The sequence below is a fragment of the Manacus candei genome, unplaced genomic scaffold (genome assembly GCF_025592945.1).
Source record: "Manacus candei isolate 608988 ecotype Guabito, Panama unplaced genomic scaffold, ASM2559294v1 h1tg000026l, whole genome shotgun sequence".
NCBI lineage: Eukaryota > Metazoa > Chordata > Aves > Passeriformes > Pipridae > Manacus > Manacus candei.
The window spans coordinates 5,193,406-5,213,119 of NW_026138074.1; the positions used below are offsets into that span (position 1 = coordinate 5,193,406).

At 40.2% G+C, this 19,714-nt stretch overlaps 1 protein-coding gene across 1 annotated transcript in view; it reads left to right on the forward strand.

The window, feature by feature from the left end:
- Nucleotides 1-19,714, forward strand: part of OSBPL10 (oxysterol binding protein like 10) — a 110,644-nt gene that overhangs the window by 77,942 nt on the left and 12,988 nt on the right. Inside the window, exons 7-8 of the mRNA XM_051788987.1 lie at nucleotides 9,925-10,071; nucleotides 16,976-17,459. Of these exons, the coding sequence (XP_051644947.1) occupies nucleotides 9,925-10,071; nucleotides 16,976-17,459 (631 nt within the window). The remainder of the gene's footprint in view (nucleotides 1-9,924; nucleotides 10,072-16,975; nucleotides 17,460-19,714) is intronic.

Here is a 19,714-nt window from a genome sequence, read left to right on the forward strand (position 1 = left end):
AACAGGATTACAATACTGTAGGTAACCCAAAGAAGATCTCTGTTTAACAGGATATCTAGTCACTGATTGATTCTTTATTTTTAAACATAATTACTTTCATGGTTAATTTCAAATATTTTTTTCTGAATAGCCTTGCACAGGCTATTCTGCAACATAAACAGACATGCTCTTTGTTTCATGTTACATGCATTTGTTCCTATTCTTTAAACAAGAAACCAGCCCTTTTTCTTTTGAAATCTCTTATGTTATCTGGTCCTCATCACTGCTTTATTGTTATGTTATTGCTAAACATGGTCACAGGTCAGAGTAAAACACATCTGCAGTGTAGGAAAAGGAAGCTTTCTGAGCTTGCTCTTTAATCATGAAAAGACGTCTATTCCCAGAGATACTACTGCAAAACATGAACAAAAAGGCATTAGTAGAGCTCTCTAAATGGTGAGCATCTAGATAATGTGCTTGCCTCCAGATGCCTGGCAGATTGTTTTTGTTGAGAAAGAAGAAGATTGCAGACCTATTTGTCACCTAAGGTACAGGTTTTGTGATCATTTTCTTTGCTTGCATTGTCTGTATGTTAGCCTGTCTATATTTACACAGTATTGGTATCAAGATGTGTTTCTACTTTGCTTGATTGCTTTGCAGTGATGGAATTATCTCCTAAGGAGGGGTAGGTATTTCTTGGTTCAGTAGATGTCTCTGCTATTACACGTTGTATCCAATTAATGTTGTGTGATAGACAGATTGCTCACATTGCCACACTTTGATCCTTGCACTTGTCCCCAGTTGAAGAGATTTTCTGAACATCAAGTGTGTTTAGCATATTCAATGAAAAAGAAACAAGCTACAAACCACAAAACATGTACAAATTATCCATACACACACCAAAAAAGGGGATGTTTTAATCATTGATAGTCCTAGCTTGAAAAAATTTATTTTCTCTAGAGACCTGAATTACCAAACATACATAACAGCTTTGGTAAGAAATTAATTTCTGGGCACTCTGTAGACATTCTTTCCTGGTCTAAGCTTTTTCTACCAAATAATATCTGGTTTGACCTATCAGTGCTGAATGATGTTTCTAGGATTACATAAAAGCTTTGACCCCACACTGTCAGAACCCGAACTCAGATGCAGCAGTCACTTGTCTATCCAGATAGATATGCCTGGATTATTTCTCTTGGTGTGCATAGTTTAAGGTAAGTAGAAAATCTTCCTATTACGCCATTTTTCCTTCATCCAGTTGTCTGAAGGAGAAAGTAGCTGTCTTGCCAATTGGTTCTGTATGTGGATGACAAAAAGAAAGCGATAATTTTGCTTGCCATAGCTTTGTTGTGTGTAAGTTATAGTGTGTTCACTTTTTAATTGTAAAATCCTTCTCATTTGATTGTCATCTCCTTGTATTTGCTTTGATGTTTTAAAAGTTAACTCTAATTTTGGTTCATCATTTTTGTATCTAAGCTATAACAACTGAATGCTAGGAGAAGTGTAACTGTGGGTGTGTTTTGGGGTTTGAGGAGGGGTGAGTTCCCCTTTGGGGTGGTAGGCTTTTTTCATATTAATACTGTGGCAAAATTTTTCCCAGCAATTAAAGCAAAAGCTACTGACAAAGGCAGTAGAGGAGACAACTCCTATGAAATACTCAGAGTAAATGAAAAAAAATGCAACTGAGCTGAGCCTGCCTATTTTGTTACCTTTAAGAAACCTTTTTCAGCATGAAATGGAGGTAGATGGAGGTAGTAAGTTTTGCCTTGTAAATTCTCCATTTAAGCTCTGCTTTGGTTCTGAGCTCATTAGGTGGCTTTAAAAAAATCAAACCTCGGACACTGGGCAACCTTAATTCTCTTTGGAACTTTGGAGGTGCCATACCATGACATATGGTATGTTGTTGTGTTTGAGGTTTTATCTTTGATCTTCTCATTCTTTGCAGTGATCAGTCACAGGGCCAGCGGGAGCAAAGCATAAATGAGACTACAGTAAGATGGAGGCCAGGGCTCAAGCAATGACCTGAGTTCACTCCACCACAACTTGTCCTACCCTATTTTTGTCTTTCCTCTGCTTACATTGTGTGGTGGTAAAGGTTGAGAAGATTATTTTGTGTTTTGTTTTATTTGAACTTTTCTTGAAGAATAGAAAACCTTATATAAAGAGATACAGGATCTTATTGGATATTAAAAAGTGTTACTGCCTTACAGTTAAGTTTAAGGTTGATAATCTGTAAATGTCAATGAATTTGGAAGTTAGAGAAGAAATGCATGGATGATGATGATTTCAGATATCAGTCTTTAGTGGGTGGGTTTGAAGTAATTGTGTTTCAGTTTTTGTTTGTAATGCTTCAAAGTTTAGCTAGCATGGCCAGATTTTGTTAGTGGGAGGGCTACAGGAGTGGTTTCTATGAGAAGCTTCTGGAAGTTTCCTCTGTGTTCTACAGAGCCAATGCCAGCTGGCTCCAGGATGGACCTGCTGCTGGCCATGGCTGAGCCCATCATCAGTGGTGGTAGTGCCTCTGGGGTAACAAATTTAAGAAGGGGAGAAAAAATCCAATCCTGCAGAACAGCAGCAGAGGGAGGAGTTGAGACTATGTGAGAGAAGCAACTGCAGACACCAAGGTCAGTGAAAAAGGAGGAGGAGGAGGAGGAGGTGCTCCAGGCATTGGAGCACAGATTCCCCTGCAACTTGTGGTGAAGACCATGGTGAGTCAGACTGTCCCCTTGCAGCCCATGGAGGTCCACAGTGAAGCCTGTGGAGGACCCCATGCTGGTGCAGGTGGTTGTGACCTTGTGGAAACCCATGCTAGAGTAGGTTCCTGGTACCAATGGACCAGTGTAGAGAGGAGCCTCGTGCTGGAGCAGATTTGCTGACAGGACTTGTGACCCCACAGGGGACTTGTGTTGGAGTAGTCTGTTTCTGAAGGACTGCACCCTGTGGAAGGGACCCATGGAGGAGTAGTTTGTGAAGAACTGCAGGCCATGGGTAGGACTCACATTGGAGAAGTTTGTGGATGACTGTCCCCCGTGGGAGGGACCCCGTGCTGGAGCAGGGGAAGAGTCTTGAGTCGTTGCTCCCCTGAGGAGGAGGAAGCAACCGAGGCAAGGTGTGAAGTACTGACTGCAACCCATTCCCTGTCCACCTGCACCATGTGGGCAAGGTGTAGGAGGTAGTAAAATTAAGCCTAGGAAGAAAGGGTGAGGAGGATGGATGATGTTTTTACGATTTGGTTTTATGTTCTCATTACCCTAGTTTGATTTGATTGGTAATAAACTAATTTTCTCAAGTTGCGTCTGTATTGGCCGTGAGGTAATGGGCGAGTGATCTCTCCCTTAACTTGACCCATGAGCCTTCCATTGTATTTTCTCTCCCCTGAGATGGGGGGTGATAGAGCAGCTTTGGTGGGCACCTACCACCCAGCCAAGGTCAGCCCACCACAACAGCATGTTAATATGTAAGTCTTTGTATAAAATAGTTTAATAAATACAACTGACTGGACAAACTACATTCGAGAGTCTGATCACTAATGAGGGATGGGTGCAGTAAGCTTGTGTGCTTTTCTATCAGGTTCTTGCTACAGCTGGTAGTAAGGGCAATTAAATATGTGTGTGTACCTGATGGGAGAAGAGAGGACAAGTGACGCTCGCAAGTTAGTGCAGTTTTGTCAGTTCTGATACAGTAACAAGCCCTGCAAGAAGCTAACAGCTAATTATATGTTACTACTTTGGGTAGTCTTACTGTATCTGCTTTACAAAAATAATTCTAACTTTGGTATTGAAACTGCAGAAAATCTTATGGGGCCAATTTCTCACATCACTGTAATGTGCTAAAGCTCCCTGACCTTACAGAGTTATATTTAATCTTACACCCACGGAAAACCTGTTTGCAAGCTCTTGAGTTACTCAAATGCAAGTGTAAATGATGCTTGCAAACCTGTATAATTATTGAAGGGAATCTGAAAATCAAAATGAAGCCTTTGACTTTTATGTGCACTGGTAGAGCCAATGATAATTAGAGGACTATACAGAAAATATGACAATCCTTGCCTAGTCTGAAAATGCTAATTCTGTTTAATATTGCTTCTAACTTATTCCATCTTCCTCTTGATGCAGAAATGTTTCATACAGTGGTTTGTTGGGGCTTTTTTTTTACAATCTTTTGCAATTTTTTGAGTGTAGAACGACTTAAAGAATATTTTCCTTGGAATATTATAAAATAATGTATTTTTATGTTGATGTTTTAAGTTCCTAAGATTCATCCTCTTGCTTCTGACTATAATCCCTTTTGTAATACATAAAAACTTTTTCATGCCTTAATGAAGATTCTTAGAGTACTTTTGTGTAATTATATGAGGAATTGTCTTATGAGTCCTATACAAGTCCTCAGTGTGTCACTGTCAGGATATACAGGGTGTCTGCTTACTACTACAGAGAAAAGTCTGAGCTATGCAATGACTTCTTTACCTTGGTCTTTACTGCTAACAGCAGCCATCAGGAATCCCAGACCTCTAAGATAAGAGGGAAAGTCTGGAGGAGGTCTGACCTTTGGTGGAAGAGGAACAAAGGAGGCAGCACTTAAGCTGTGCATATATAACTTCAGGACGCTTGATGGGATGCACCTATGAGCATGGAGGGAGTTAGCCAGTGTCATTGCAAACTAACCATGTATGGTCTGTAAAGGGTTATGGAGTTTGGGAGAGGTTCATGAAGGCTAGAGGAAAGTGAATGTCACTCCTATCTTCAAGAAGGGCAAGAAGGAACATCTGTGGATGCTCTGGTAACATCTGGGCAGCTGCAGGTTTGTCAGCCTTTCCTCAGTCTCTGGGAAGGTGGAGGAGCAACTACCTTGGAAAGCATTTCCAAACACATGAAGGACAAGAAAGCAACCAGGAGTAGTCATAATGGATTTACAAGGGAAGTCATGCTTAACCAACATGATAGCCCTCTACAATGAAGTGACTAGCTTGGTGCTTGTGGGGAAAGTAGTGGATGTTGTTTGCTTTGACCTTGGGAAGGCTTTTAATCCTGTCTTCCCTAACATCCTAATAGAGAAACTTACAGGGTATGGATTAGATCAGTGGGCAGTGAGATGGATTAAGGCCCAGAGAGTTGTGATCAGTGGTACTAGGTCCAGTGGAGGCCAGTCCCTAGTGGTGCACCCGAGGGGTCAACGCTGGGCCTGGTTGTTCAACATCTTCATTAGTGACCTTGATGATGGGGCGGAGTGCACCCTTGGCAAGTTTGTAGGTGATAAAATACCTGTGAGGAGTGGCTGGTGAGCCAGAGGGTTGTGCTGTCGTGGAGAGGGACCTTGACAGTCTGGACAGATGGGAATCTCATCAAGTTCAACACACAGAAATGCCAAGTCCTGTATCTGGGGATATCTGAGGGTAAGCCCCTTTGCACCACTACAGAGTGGGGGCTGTCTGGCTGGAAAGCAGTTCTGCAGGGAAGAAGCTGACCATGAGCCAGCAATGTGCTCCTGGGGCGAAGGTGGGCCAACAGCATCCTGGGCTGCTTTAAGGAAGAGTGTTGCCAGTGGCTTGTGATCCTTCCCTTCTACTTGGCAGAAGTGAGGCCACATCTGGTGTGTGCAGTTTTGGGCTCCCCCGTGCAAGAGAGGCATGGACTTACTGGAGTGAGTCCAGTGCTGGCCCACAAAGATGCTGAAGGTTCTGGAGCATGCATCATATGAGGAGAGTCTGTGAGAGCTGGGACTGTTCAGCCTGGAGAAGAGAAGGCTTGGGGGGATCTTATCTATGTATATAAATACCTCATGGGAATGAAGAACAGGGAGACAGATTTTTCTCAGTAGTGCCCTGTGACAGGACAGGAGGCAGGGGGCACATGAAAGTCAATCTGAACATCAGAAAATGTGCTTTTGCTGTGAAGATAGTTGAACACTGGCATGGGTTGCCCAGATAAGTTATGGAGTCTCCATCCTCAGAGATAATCAAAATGTAGTTGGACACAGTCCTGGGCAACTGGTTCTACATGTGCCTGCTTGAGCAGGATGCGGGACAAGATGATCACAAGAATTCTGTTCCAACCTAAATGAGACTGTGATTCTGTGTATTCCTTTCTCTCCCTCCAGCAAATAAGTGATGAGATCCAGTCATTCTTTACAGTATTGTTGCGTGCTATGGTTTGTGAAGTATGTTGGAAAACCAAGTGCTGACCCATTTATCTGTATTAATTACCTAAAAGTTAATATCCACTATGGCAGTTAATTTGAAAATTAACTTATGGAAGAGGCTTTGGAAGAGCAGAGGCATGTTTGCCCTTTTGCAGGAGCATAACTTTTAACTCTGTAATTCTATCCCATGCTTGTCCAAGTGTTGTCTTCCTGAAGACATTTTTTTAAAATGCAGAATATTTCCTTCAGAAACAATTTCTTTCCCTTACAGGTTTCATCTGTTAAAAAAGAATCAGCATGTTTTCTGATGAAGACTGCTGACTAGAACATCCGTTTTGTATCCCAGCAGATAACCTCTCTAAATTAATTGATCCTGGTTCTAATGAGGTGACCTGTTTAAAATAGCTCTCTGCCAGTGTCTTTGGCATTTAAACTTTGAAGTACATCCCTTCGTGGGATTTCTAGAAATTATCTTTTGTTTTTTATTCAGATTTTTCTGAAAAAGCCTGGTGCTCCAGCCCAGTATTGCAAACTGATTTTGATTAAAATGATTTTAAATATAAGCCCCTTTGTGGTGCTTGTTTGTAACTGATTCAGTATTGGATTTCTCAGGGTCAGCATCTGAGGCTGTGCTGTTCATTCCCAGGCTGGGCAGCTCAATGGCTTTTACATTATGCTCTGACCATGCAGGAATGGAGCAGATTGCTGCTTTCCTAGGTCAGTTTTGCAGTTATGTTCTACAGGAGGAGGAAAAACAAAAAGTATGTTTGTGTCTGATAATTCAGAAAAGCTGCCATTAAAGGATAATCACTCCACATAATCTTTTGCATTCTGTTGAATGCTTACGCATTGGATACTACTGAACTGTGTGCTATTTTCATGGAAAGAAAAAGATGTAAAGACTTTTATGACACTTTAATGGTACACTAGCTTTGTATTTTGTGACTGTATGTCTGCTCACCCCATATTTTGCTTACGTTTGGTCTTTTTTTTAAGAAAATATGTGTTAGTTAAAGAAATGTGTTTTATGTGCTCCTAAAAAGCAATTCAGAAGTCACCTAGAAAAGGTAATGAGGACAGAGGAAAATGCAGAAACAATATTGCCTGGTGAAGATGGATGCTCTTCAGGTCCTGTGACATAAATTATAAACTGCTTCTTTAAATTCTTTTTCTTGTAAAGTGTTAAAATATGCAGACAACTGCTGTCATTCACTGGAGGTCACTAGTATGTTGATAACTGTAACAGTAGACTTGTGGGGTTTTTGGTGTCCTTGCACATGTCCTTAAAATAGGGATGGTAAAGGTAATTAAAATTTTAATCCTTATAGTATGGTCATTATACACGATTGAGTCTAATGTTACATTGTATTTAATCCTCCCTGATGAGCAGAAAGTCGTTCATTTACAACAATGCAAATGCTACTTTCCTGAGCACCTAAACTGTTTAAAGGATGCCCTGACCATGGACTTTTTGTAGGGTAGCAACGAGAGGCAGTTGCTGTTTTGTTAGTAACATTTAAAAGGCATGGAAAACCTAATACCTGTTTTAGCAGGAAAGAAAGATTTTCTGTCCCTGGGTGAATATGCAGTCTTGAGGCAAAAAGGAAAATTCTCAGTATATGATTTATTTTGCAGACTTGGGGGGAATTTGTTTGTTTTCTGATGCTATTAACAACTAAAGGTTACACAGCCGTTATATGTTCATTTAAAAGTATGTTACCTGCTAGCACGTTCTCTTTCACTCTCACACTTGTGCACACTCATGCACACTCATGCACACTCCTGTGCCTTCCCCTCCCTCCCGGAGAACAGCTGACCAGGATATCCTCTGGGAACAGCAGCACCATTTCCCAGTTGGAGCTGCGTGCAGTTAAGCTCACTGATCTCAATGCCATGTGACTGGAAATTCAAGGAGCAGATTGCTATCCGGTGCACACTCTCCAACCCGTTGGATAGCAAAAAAAGAAAAAAAAAAAAGGAAAAAAAAAAGAGGGGGTGGGAGTGAGGAGGGGAGGTTCCCTTGCCTTTTTTTTTCTGGCGCTGTTAATTCCTGCTGGAGCTTGTTTGCCGCAAGCTCGGTTCATGGCAGTAGCAGAAGCAGCAGAGCTTATTCGGTAGCTCAGTGCTCTCAATGAGGTCAAGCTGGATCAAAGGGAAGCCTCCTGTGGAAGCATCTACTGTAAGTTCTGATACTGCTTTTTCCACGCTCCCTCCAAATGAATGTGTGACTGAGCCAGGCTTCGGTGCCTTATGCCTCCCTGACTGATAATTTTGTATGAGGTTGTCAGGTTTTATGCTAATTGAACTTGTCAGTAAGGCGTCAGTTGGATAATAGTGCTGTGCATTTTGGGAGACAAGGGCTTATCGTTCTCTCCTTTTATTTTCTGAGGGAGTGGGAAGAAGAAAGTGGGGTTTTGTCCTTTTGAAAAGCTCCAAGCTGTTGAGGTTACAGCTCACCAGATTCTGTTTTATGTAATCTACATATTCTACTTTCTAAATAAAGCAACTGTAAAGTGTCTTGCAGATGTCCTTGGGTTTCACCAAATAGCTATTCTTTTGGGAATAGCTACCTAACATTTATGTAATTAAAAAAAAAAGAGAGAAAGAAAATAGTTTATTCAAATATTGGAAACATCCGTAGTAACTAAATTTAAGGGAAGCTGTCGTTACAAAAGCTGCTGTTCACTTGAGGGGTCTTTAATGTGATCATTAAGAAATATTTCTTTGAAACCTAATTCTGGGTATCAACTGGTTTTAGTGAAACTTTTCAGTAGCGTGGACTTTCTCAGCGAGATGAAAAATTTGTCATTTTATGTAATGAACTAGCTGTTTCTGCAGAAATGTTATTCAGCATGACAGAATGCTAACTTTTGCAGGGAGTGTTGTCTCATTTGCAGCATGGAATCCATGGGCGATAATGAAATGCTGGGCTGTAATTTTTCAGCTACATAACCCAACTTTTTTTTCCCCCTTGAAGTATAAAAAGCTTACTTGAATACATATCTGGAAGGCTTGCAGAGTGATTTCAGTGGATTGAACAAAGTAGCTACCACCTGTTCGGATTATTGTTAGTAATACATTGTAAAACCTGAGGAAAATTAAAATATCACAAGTTATTATCCTTTTCTGCTGTAAAGCTCCTCTTGAAGGGGGTGACATAGTGTCTCTCTCTTGATCTTCATCTTGTATTTCTGGAAACTCAGCAGTATTGGTGTTGTGCTGTGAAGTGGCAAAGTGTTGCAAATGTCATAAAGACTGATAGCATTGCCCTACCCCCCAAAATCTAATGTCTTTGGGTTTTTTGCAAAGGTGTGTTCTTTGATTATAGTTGTCCTTTTATTTCTTTCAGTCTTGACTTTCTTAGATATCTAAGTTGGATAGAGAAAGTTAAAAAAAACAACTGTGAAATCAGGTCATGCAACATCTACATATGACATACAAATATTTGCTGGAGAGATTTATGAAACAAACTTGAAAACGCATTTTCAGCTGTGTACTTCTGTTTAATAAAAAGACTCGTTACTTTTATATGCTGTGCTTTTTATCTGGCATCACTGCAGTATAAATATGAGAAGATAATGTGTAAATTAGCGTCTGATACTACTCTCATTCTGAAAAAAAGGGTCAAAATGCTTTATGAAGCTATCACTGGATTTTTTTATTTATTTTGAATATGTATGTTTTCTTGGTTTTAACAGAGGCTGTCTTCAGTTCCATTGAGACAGCTCAATTTTTAAACATATGTAGTGGGGAAAAACCCTCATCTGTATCGTTTTGTGCAGATTGTGACGTTTCTTTTCATTTCAGCATTCAGCTTCTGAGTTGATCCTAGTTGAAGATGAAATGACAGATACTGAAGATAATGAAGAGGAGGATTTAGGAGTCATGGATGATCAACGCAGTGTAATTCTCCATCTCATCTCTCAGCTAAAACTTGGCATGGACCTTACCAGGGTACGAACACTGTATCTCTTACATTTGTTTATTATTATTTTTTCTTCTCATCCTTCTGTGTGTGTGTGTGTGTGTGTGTGTGTGCATGTCCAATTCCCGTGAGAGTGTTTTGCCCCCATGGATGAGGAATTTCACCTCTATTAAGAGTGTGGTTCCAGAGAGCTATGGAGTGTTATCTCTTCCTAGGCAGGCTTTCAAATGAAGTGACCACATCAGATGTTTAGAGGTGGAGGGAAAGAAAAAAGAAATTAAAAAACCTCCGAAAACTTCTGCTTATTATTTTGCAAGTCTTTCAGAGGAACCATATGTCATGTGTGTATCCCATGTGTATGTTAAGTCAGGGTGCACTGAGGGTTCGCGGAACAATAATGGCAGTTGTATGGATGAAGGAGATTCATGTTACTGCTTTGTGGATTGGATTCCATTTAATTACATGTCAGCTTCAAAAAAACCCCAAACATGATGGTAAAGAAATTACAGTCTTCAGTCTATCACTGGTTTTGTCTGTGCTAAGTAGCTCACTAGTTTAACCTTCTGTACATCCTTCTGGTCCTGGAACCAGTCTTATCATGAGCTTGTCCATATTGATATGACCAGAGAAGTTACAATGTCTGAAAAATTTTCTCTAAAGTAGTTAGAGTTTTGGAAATGAGGTAGATGTTCTGAAAGCAGAGGATGCTTCTTTTTGAATAGTCCTGCATTCCAGTGAAGTCTTCTTATGGGGCTTAATAAATAATCAAGTGGATTTTTGTACAGATATGGAATACCCTTTCCTTCCACAAGGGTTTTCTACTTAAAAGCCCCCAAATAAAACTCCTGTAACCCACTTCCCACAAATAAGAAGAGTTCATTCTGATGCAAGTAATATAATATTTGGAATGACCGGAGAATTTCCCTTGCACATGAAGTAGCTTTGCAGGAAGCTGTTCTCTTGGGCATTTTGATATTCCAGAGTTCATCTGCTTTCCTTTTCATCTTCCATATTAATCAAAATCTATTTTTACTATAACTTTCTTACAAAATAAGGTTTTCTCAGTATAGTCTTCCTCTGGAACAATTGACGGTGTTTAAAAATACTTAAATTTTTAAGACTGAGCAATCCCTTGTTCTCCTGCTAAGTATAGCTGTTGAACAGCTGCACAGAAATTAATGTTTTGTCCTAAATAGAACATGAGTTTCGTAATTTCACTTGTGAATATACCTGTCACTTCTTAGTATGTCTGGGGTTATATTCAGTTCATTTTTGGGTTTGTTTTTCTTAGCTGTCCCTCTTTTCTGTGTTGGTTTGCTAAGGCTGTTTGAGTCTATAATGTTCAAACTAGACTAAGATTTCTTCTTCATAGTTCTTTTGTCTTCAAAACATTTTGTCTTTGGTAATGAACACGTTTTTTCTTTCCTGATTTCCACTGTCATCTTTTTATCACAGCAGAGGAGGTAAAACCCCAAAGGCACAGAATTAATGTAAATAAGAGAAGTGTAGACACTTGTAAGACAAGTAGGAAGGTAAATATATATATGATAACCTATGTCTTATAGAGTGTTCTTAGAGCACAGTTTTTAAGGATAGCGGTAAATGTTATTAGATGTGTAGTGTGGCAGAATATTAGCATGCATAAATGTCTGTGTGTAATACCCACACTCTGAAAAGAGAAACAGGCATATGGCAGAATTAGATCTATCTGTGGTCTGTGTGATGCACGAATACACATATGATAAGTATTAATGAGACATGCCACATGTGCACATCACTTTTCTGCCCATTTTGAGGATTAAAAAAAAAATACAGGACAGCTGGCTGCTTTTTTTTTTTATCAACTTTGCTTACTGGCATGAGGCCCTTAGGGCCACAGACACGTGATGATAAAGCTGGGTTTGTTGGCTGCACCTCTCCTCATTTTTTCTTCATTCCTCTGAAAGTCAGATTTCAGATCACCTTGATGCTCATCAGCTTGCTGATGTAGCATCAGTACTTGCTAGTATCAGAGAATGTTTTACATGTTTCCATTTTCCTTTGCCTTCTTCCTTAGGGCTCTTTCTTTGGTTCATTTTGTGAGCTGTGGATTGCTATGTGATGCACAAATGAACAGCTTTTCTGAGCCCTTGGTAGCTTTGAGTTCTGGATGCATGATCATTACCTTCATGTTCCATATCAGAGGAAACTGCATCTTTTCCTAGGGGGTGATGGCTTATGTTAGCCTTGGTCCTGCCTCTGCTGACAGCAGTTTCCCAGTGATGAGCACCACATTTAATGTTGTGGAGGTGCTTCACTTCTGGAATGTGTCATGCTGCTGTGCCTTTTAATGAGGAGTTAAACAGTGAAAACTACTGTGAAGGAAAACACCTGCATCGAAGCACCAAATCTGTGTGGCCAAATAGAGTTCAACAGCTGCTAGAGAGAGTTGGATGGGGGAACAGTTCACAGCAGCAGAATGTAGTAAAAAACAGATGCCTCGGACTGGGCTAGGACTTTAAACTTCATGTAAAATTGGAATTGCTGGGGAAAAAAAAAAGTTTTTAAGTGGTTTGTTCTTTAGACTTTTAAAAAATGAAAAGTAGTGCCAAAACCCACTAACAGCCTGATGGATTTGTTGGCAAATGGCATCCAATGGATTGCAGTTAATGCTAACAGTTTGTACAGATGGATGATCACTTCCCTGTGTTCTCTCACCTTCCCTATGCAGTTAATATGTGCTAAAAATAAAGGGTTGCCATTCTGTGTAAAAGGGCTGCCAGTAATTCTGCAGAATATCAACTACTGTTAACATTGTAGTATGTTCACGATGTCATAAGTTTTTACTTTGCTTGCTAATATACTTTTACCTTGTAATTTTCAAATATGAGTGGCATGAAAATAGCTTATTTTATTCCCACAGTGACACAGATGACAGTTGAAAGCTTTTATACTTCCAAGGGAATATCTCAGCATGAGGTACCTCGGTCAGATTTCTGAAAAGGCTAGGGAGCGGTGCTGACACCCATGTTTTGCCTCACAGTAAATGGTAGCAGGGATAAATATCTCTGTTTTAAGAAGTCATGTTCTTCTTCTCTGTTGCATTCAGAGCTAATTAAGTATAGGTGAATTCAAACCTAGGAGGTTATAGTCAAGTTTTGAACTAATATCCCCTTTTTAACCTCAGTGAAAACAGAGGAATGCCTCTTGAACTGCTTCCTTTTCACCTGAAGACTGAGAAGTAATAAGAACAGAGATTATTCTAACATTTTAAAATGCACTCATGAGATTTTTTGCTTCAGACCTCAGCAACTTGAAATTTACTGTGGAGAGTTTCTTTTGCCCCATTGGTTGTCATGCTGGCTTTTTCTCAGAGGAAAATATTAGACACTTCTGACTTTTTATGCAATTACAAAAAAACCCCCCAACTTCGTAGTCCAGTCCAAAGCCTGGATAAAGAATATAGGTCCCAAGTGTATTTTTCTGGACAGTGAATTCTGTCTGGCTGCAGAAGAATTGAAAACCTCATTCCTTTGAAAGCTGGAGTGCTAGCACAAGTGCATGAGAATCCAGTGCTGGCAAGAATAATGCTGTATACTTCCAGATTTGTTTATTTCTGTTTTTCTTATTTCTGCAAAGATCAAGATAGGGCAAATTAAAAAAAAAAAAAGACTGGCGTGATTTTTTTGTTGTTGTTTTTACTGTGTTAGTGAGTGATGGTGTTGCATGTTGAAACTTTGAGGCTATGAGTTATTTAGTAAAAGGCAGTGTTTTGTAGGCATATTTTGTAATACTGGAGTTGTGAAAGCTTTAAAACTCAAGTATTTTGAATATGTAGTTCTGCCTCTGTGTGTGGAAACGATTCAGTCCTTTCCTGCTACAATTAAGGATGTAGTTTCCAGCTTCATTGGGCTTTTAAGACAAGATAATTTGAGCTGGAGTTCAAGCTTTGTTCAGATTTTAAATAGATTTTTGAAACTCAAGAGTCCAGTGATTTGTAATGTCTCAGTGACTGTGTTGGTGTAGCTATGTTAAGCATGTAGCTGTGAAGCACATACCTAGGACTTCAGAGAGTAGATACTAAGACTGTGACCAAGTAAACGGGTTGAAACCACAGCAGTCTTAATGTTGTACCATAACATTTGCATAATCTTAAGTGTGGTCTGCAGTTTTCTTCTCTTTGTGCTAATAAAGGTCACTTTCTTTAGAGAGAGGCACTTGGACATAACGAGATGCAGAGTGCTGTTTATTCAAATGAGTTTGCCCTTTCAAGTCTCTGCAGTGAACTCATGATAGTCACTACTGATATTTCTAGACAGAAGTGATGGGGGGTTTTTTATATGTTTTGCTGTCACTTTCCCCTCTGATAACCTGATCTTTTAGTATACAATTTATATTAAAATGAGATGCTGAATTGAGGATCTCAATTGCTGAATTGCATTTTTTTAAAGATTATATTAGGTATGAATATATGGTCAGAATGAGAATGCTGCAAGTAAGATGGAATTGTTTAAAGAGCTAAAAATAAGAAAATCTACTGTCTGGCTACTTTGCCTTCCAGAGTTTTGGATTTCACTTCTAAAAACCAATCTCCTTGGCCCCTTGCTGTCACACCACCCTGAGGACTGTAGGCTGTCTTTGGCACTCAGTAATTTGCCACATGTAGTGTAAAATTAAGGTCCTCTATCTTTTGGGGCCTCATTAGGTTGGTGACAGAAATGATGTAGAGTCCTCAAGGCTTACAGAGTAGAGTCAGAGGAATATTACAGATGGAACATTGCTTGATTTATATCTAAACTTGTAAAAAATTATTAGCCTATAAAAGACTGTGTGTAAATACAATGTACAGAAGGAGAGAGCGAGTGAGCGGGTATGTTACCAAGCAGCAGTTCTCTCTTTGCACTAGAGGTACAGTGACTTACTGTGTAGCTGTAAAGTCTGTGTTCAAGCTGTTGTGACTGGAATTCTTTTTCAATGTTTATGAGTTCTCTTTGAAAAGAACTGAATGATTAATAAAAGTTTGACAGCTTTTATTTCATGATCCATGGGATCCAAAAGGACTGATCTGTGCTTTGGTCCTGCTGAGAGTAGCAAGCTGGGACAGCAAGGGGGAAAGCAAATGTGTTTGTGATGAAGGGTGGCTCCCTGCCTGCTGTAAATAACCCTTGCTTTTGGGAAAAGGAAAAAGTAAATGCAATGAAGAATTAAAGAGGAAAGCAGAAGAATTGCTTTAATAGAGGACAGCTGTTGGTCTGCATCTTGCATCATTGAGCCACTTTGATTAAACATAAATTTGTGTGTGTGGGGGAATAGATACAATTTTGGAAAAATTTGGAACAGAAAGTTAAAACTTGGTTTTTGCTAGGAAGGCTTCCTGCCTGAATGGTTACTCTTTCTCAAAGGCACTTTCATTGCCTTACCCCCACCCCCTGCATAGCAAGAGAAGTTCTCAGCTTTGCTCTCTGGTATGTGAGAAGAGAGATGTAGCCCTGACAGACATACACCGAGGCCTTGGGAAGGCGGAGGAGAAACAGAGAGGATAAAAAGGGCCCTGAGGGGGTGGGAACTTGCCTTTCGCTCCCTGAGGCTCAGTGTGCAAACCACACTGTAGGTTTTTGTGTTCTGGCCTTCTAATAAACTTTTTTTGAATTCTATCCACTGCCTTTCCATTTCTGGGGATACCTGTATATCTTACCATGCAGTGTGCCAGAAGTTCCCTTCGGTCATGTGGGAGCAGCCACTCAGCCCCCCTGGGACGGTCCTGCATAAGGTGTGGAGCATGGGGGAGAAAAAAGGGAGAGAAACTGTGTCCTGTAGCCCTTGTTTGTCTTGCAGTGCCCTCCAGGATGTTTCACTGGAAACTTCTAACAAAGTGTTATTGTGAAGTGAGTGACTTTGGCAACATCTCTGTTGCCAGAGGAGGCACTCCAGTCTGCATCCAAATCACCTGGGGCTGGCTCCCTCCAGGGCAGGCTGCCTAGTGCTCAGTCCCTGATTTTTTTCTGGGCCCTCCGGAGCCTCTCTAATCCCAGGATCTGAATGTAACGGTTTGTGCAGGTTTTGTTTCAGCTTGACTGAAATAAGAGGAAGCCTTGCAGGGGCCCACCACAGTAGCATGATACCATCTCAGACTGAGTGGATGTGTGGTGGGCCTGGAGATGACAGGAGACCATAGGGATGACGGGGGATTTGATTTGGAGTTGTGAGGGGGCATGATAGTGTAGGGGCAGAGGGAGTCGAATGGGCAGCATTTTCTTGCCTATTAATAGCCTCTTGGGAAGGTTCCTTGGAATGGTTTTATCCTTGGAAATACAATTGAGATTTGGTTTTGGTTAGATCTTCTTGGCTTGGTTTGTTAGTTAGGCTGGAAAGGACCTAATACATATGTAGTGGGTAGTCAAGGACCCAGGAGTGAAATATGGAACCCAGATGTTTGACAGAATGGGTAGCTGTACTCCTTACACTCTCCTCCATTTAGAGGTTGGTAGTGTGCATGCTTATGTAAAATACTCATCTTCTGTCATTTTGGGAGGGTGTGTCTGTCCCATTTCGGAGGGTTATGGTTTGTTTGTTTTATTGATGTTTGAAGTAGATTAGTCTATATCAAAGTATGTTTTTGTCTTCTGTAAACAAGGAAAACAATGGCTGGTTTGTTAACTGAGAGGAGAGGAAAAGACAGGTTTCCATGTGAGCGGAACAGCCCATCCCTGTTGTGTGAGCTGCTCTTGAGAATCATAATGAAATAGGAAGCAGCCTGCATGGGTATCAAGGCCGCTGCTTTTTCCTTCGCGCATTATTTACACTGCAAAGAAAATTAAATTGCTGTGGCATGGGAGGAAAATACAAAACTTGGCAGGGCCAGAATTTGCAGCTGTCCTAACTGTTCTCCCCCTTTCCCCCCTGGTAGTGCGATCATGGGGAAATCATATCTGCCTTTGTCTGCTTTGCATACAGGTAGTGCTTCCAACATTTATTTTGGAGAAAAGATCCCTGCTGGAGATGTATGCAAATTTCATGGCCCATCCAGACCTGTTTTTGTCAATTGCAGCTGGAGCCACTCCCGAGGAAAGAATTATCTGCTTTGTGGAGTATTATCTAACAGCTTTTCACGAAGGCCGAAAGGGAGCAGTTGCCAAGAAGCCCTATAACCCTATAATTGGTGAAACCTTTCATTGCTCGTGGGATGTGCCTAAAGATAAAGTGAAAGCATTCAGAACTAATGGTGCCTCCACAGTTTCTAAGGACTCAACCAAGGAGCTTGGCCAGGACCAGTCCATGTGCTACAAGCTGAGGTTTGTAGCTGAACAAGTGTCCCATCATCCACCGGTGTCTTGCTTTTATTGTGAATGCAAAGAGAAGAAAATGTGTGTGAACGCTCACGTATGGACCAAAAGCAAGTTTATGGGCATGTCAATAGGTGTTTCTATGGTAGGCGAAGGTAAGAAATGTGCTTTTATTTTTATTTTTTTGAGCTAATATTATGGGTTTCAACACCACAGAAGTCCATGTTTTCCTGCTTCCTCTCCCTCTGAGCTTTCATTTTAATCTTATGACTGTTTGCTTTTGTGAAGTTTGGAATTAAAACTGTAAGGTTCATATAACCTTATTCTATCCAGACAGAATGTGAACTGCACATTACATGTGTAAATGTGTGCTTATGTTCATGAGAGTCCTTACTGACTGTTAATGCATCAGCATTTATGTGTTTCTAGGGAATTTAGTGTCTTTGGCCATTTGAGAGTAAGATCCTATGTGTGGGTTTTGGTGTTTTGTCTTACCCAGTTTTTAGACTGTAGTCTCAGAAGGACAGCTTACAGTAAATGCTTCTTTTTGCCACCAATAAATACTATGATATTAAAGGTAGTAAAAAAATAGAGTGGGAAATGCAGTGATTTGGTTTTGCTTATTCATAACAACGAAACAATTATGGTGAAAACATAGAGGTATGCTCTGCTGTTTCTGCCAGCTAGAACTAACGAACAAACTCAACCAGCAAGAAGAACTACAGTAGTTTCTATCCTGATAGCAATATACTCCCTTTTTTGTAGAAGAGATATGAAACTTCCTTACTACTGGATTTGATATCATTGTGATAAAGTCTGTAATAGCACGGTTGTTTCCTTCTTCCTATGATTTAGGTATTTTGCATTTAATGCAGAGTTAAAGGGAGTGTCAGAAGGGAAATTTCTGTCAGTCTTCTATCTGTACTACTGACAGCCTGAGTCACTGGTTTAGCTTGCTCCATTTTTCTGGTACATGTTCGTTTCTAGTACTCTTTTGCTCAGTGAAGGGAACTATTTAATGGAAATAAAATTAAACACAAAGTCACTTATGATTATGTAGGAGTAGGGAAATTTCTTTTTCTTGCTGCTAGCACACACAGTTCCTTGGGATTGAGGGTGTCTACTGTGGGGATTATTTAAGACTTCAAAGTCTTGATGTGTCCCAGTTTTGAGAGAAAAAGGGTCTAAGAATTAACCACTTTGCTACACTAAGGATTATTTAATGTGTGCTTGTGAGAATAAGTTCTTCCGTGTTGCCCTTTTTTTTTTTTTTTTTTTCACGATCCTGGAGATATCCCAGGAGTGGAGGCAGGCTTTGGGGAACATCTGCAATGGTGGGCTCTTTTATTGCGAGGTTTGCTGCTGTCTTTATGATGGGCGTTCTGGGAGGAAGTTTGGGTTCACCGGATTATAGGTATCATTTGTCTTTTTTGTTCGTGTAAGCAGTGCAGAAGCATGCAGTTCCACAGCGACAGCATTTCTGGGAAGTGATGGAGAAACTCTAGTGCAGCCCAAGCATTTTTGCTGAGGACTGGCAATGGGCAACAATGGGCAGTACCAACAAATGGTACTGCTGAAGCTCTTCTATCATCTGAAAACAGCCAGCGTAAGCCTGACAGCCTCAGTTTAAAATGCTTGCTTTGCAGTGCAGTTTCTTCTCTTGAAACTGCACTTTCTTTAATTTTTTGTTTGTTTATTTTAGTCCCACGGAAGTCTTCCTAATTAAGTTGGTGTGTAGATTTGTCAAGCTGTGCAAAAATTAGACTGCTGCAGATGCTTCTTTTTCATGTGCTGCATAAGTATAAATTCTGTAGTAGACTGAGGTCAGCGTAAGTACTGGAGAATAGATTGCTGTACTCAAAAAAATAGCTGCTGGACTAAAAATTTGGAAAACCTCTGTCTGTATGTACATGTTGGGTAATGCACAGCCTACTAATTTTTTAATGTGAGATATAATTTGGAGAGTTTCCCTTGTATTTAGGGACACTTTAGGCTTGCAGCATTTCATGTAGGGTGAGTTAGTCTATCAAAGTTAGTGATTTAGACTGTGGAAAGACACATTGTTAGTCAGAAGGTATAGAAGCTGGTTAAGGTAGGTAAAAACTAAAGTTATCCCTTAGGAGAAGCTTTCTCACACAAAAGCTTATAGAATCTTACTTTAAAGTGTTAGAAGCAGATTGAGCTTTTTGGGAATGAATTATGACTGATCCTGCTTTTGATAAGAGACAAAGTAACATCTCATGAATCACAGAAATCCCTGGGTTTTGTTTGTTTCTTTTTTGTTCCCCCTCCTAGTGTGCATTGGATGGCCAAACTAGTCATATGCTATTATTGGGTAAATTCCTTTCAAACAGAACTGCAACTAATGTTTTGGATAATTCTCTGTTAGAGAGTGACCATCTTGTTCTAG